The 1,849-nt window shown below is 39.4% G+C and overlaps 1 protein-coding gene across 1 annotated transcript in view; it reads left to right on the forward strand.

The window, feature by feature from the left end:
- LOC123970429 (kinesin heavy chain-like) overlaps positions 1 to 1,849 on the forward strand; it is a 34,530-nt gene that overhangs the window by 23,952 nt on the left and 8,729 nt on the right. The window contains exon 15 of the mRNA XM_046048475.1: positions 1,142 to 1,294. Coding sequence (XP_045904431.1) covers positions 1,142 to 1,294 — 153 coding nt within the window. The remainder of the gene's footprint in view (positions 1 to 1,141; positions 1,295 to 1,849) is intronic.

Consider the following 1,849-nt stretch of genomic DNA (forward strand, 5'->3'; position numbering starts at 1 on the left):
TGTCACATGTGTATGAAGGTGGATCAAACAAGCTAATCTTAAATGTCAAAGTAGAGAGGAGCCTAGTAGGCCTATTTATTTTCATTCATTACACAATATGAATAAGCTATGCAGACAGTTGTAAAGAAAGAACATCTTTTTCTTCTGTTCTCTACTTGTTATAGTTACACAGTATTAGGGGTGTGGGCTGTATTAAAAGTATCCACTGTTCTCCCATGCTCTAACACACAGTAACGATGAAATGTGTGCTGTTCTCACATTCTTCCTCTTTATCTACACATAAACAACAAGGCAGGGAAATATAAAAGGAATTTATTTTATTGTTTGGGTACATTATTGTTCAGTGTACATGCTCACATCTGAAACAAACTTTACGTGCTTGATAACTCTCCCACCCCGCAGACATCTACACACCAATACCGATTTATATTCATAGTGGCAAGTGCTATGTAGCTCCACATAGGGGACACAGGAAGTGACATATAACACCTTCATGCGGCCACATAACCGCGTAGCAAATTCACAGCCGCACCGTCAGAGCTCGAGAATGTGCTACTCGGCCAGCTCACACGCGGACACGCTTACAAGTGCGAGGGCCCGCCCAACACTGCTTGCAGCTTTAATTTAGGACTGATTTTTGGGGGGTCTGGTCGACCTATATACTGTAAATACATATTTCCTACATATTTCATTTCTTTACTGTAAATGAAGGAGCAACAGGTTTGCCATTTTGCTGCTTATGTGTAGAAGATATGTTATTGAAGATATAATTTTTTTTACTTATTTTTTTATTTTGAGCAATGATTTAATCAATTAGAACTACCCTAAAATATGTTAAATATCCTTATTTAGAATGGCAGGTTGGATGGGGAGTCCATCCATCCAAAAATGGATTAATGAGGGAAAAAAATGTATCAGTAAAATATGTATAAATGTGTGATTAATGAGTAAAAATGCGTTAAAAAAAACAAATAACTGCACATATATTGTACAAAATTACAAATTAAAGTTCTAGACTTGCCCTATTTATTACTAGTCAGTGTCCAGTACTGCAAAAGTAGCACTTTGCAGCAGTTAGTTTAGTATCTTACGTTCATAAAACACGCTGACAGTTTTACGTTTGTGTGTGTGTTTCGTATAGGCGCTGCTGTCAGCGGTGCAGAGGGAGCTGACTCAGCTGCAGGAGCTGAATGGCCTGCAGAGGAAGAGAGCCGCCGAGGTCCTCAACCTGCTACTGCGAGACCTCAGCGACATTGGCGCCATCATCGGCACCAGCGACATCAAAACCGCCGCAGTGAATACAGACACACACACACACACACATACACTCACATACAGTGGGTACGGAAAGTATTCAGACCCCTTTAAATTTTTCACTCTTTGTTTCATTGCAGCCATTTTCCAAAAATCAAAAAAGTTCATTTTATTTCTCAGTAATGTACACTCAGCACCCCATCTTGACAGAAAAAAACAGAAATGTAGAAATTTTTGCAAATTTATTAAAAAAGAAAAACTGAAATATCACATGGTCACAAGTATTCAGACCCTTTGCTGTGACACTCATATTTAACTCAAGTGCTGTCTATTTCTTCTGATCATCCTTGAGATGGTTCTACACCTTCATTTGAGTCCAGCTATGTTTGATTATACTGATTGGACTTGATTAGGAAAGCCACACACCTGTCTATATAAGACCTTACAGCTCACAGTGCATGTCAGAGCAAATGAGAATCATGAGGTCAAAGGAACTGCCTGAAGAGCTCAGAGACAGAATTGTGGCAAGGCACAGATCTGGCCAAGGTTACAAAAAAATTTCTGCTGCACTTAAGGTTCCTAAGAGCACAGTGGC

The sequence above is a fragment of the Micropterus dolomieu genome, linkage group LG01 (assembly GCF_021292245.1).
Source record: "Micropterus dolomieu isolate WLL.071019.BEF.003 ecotype Adirondacks linkage group LG01, ASM2129224v1, whole genome shotgun sequence".
In the NCBI taxonomy this organism is placed as follows: Eukaryota; Metazoa; Chordata; class Actinopteri; order Centrarchiformes; family Centrarchidae; genus Micropterus; species Micropterus dolomieu.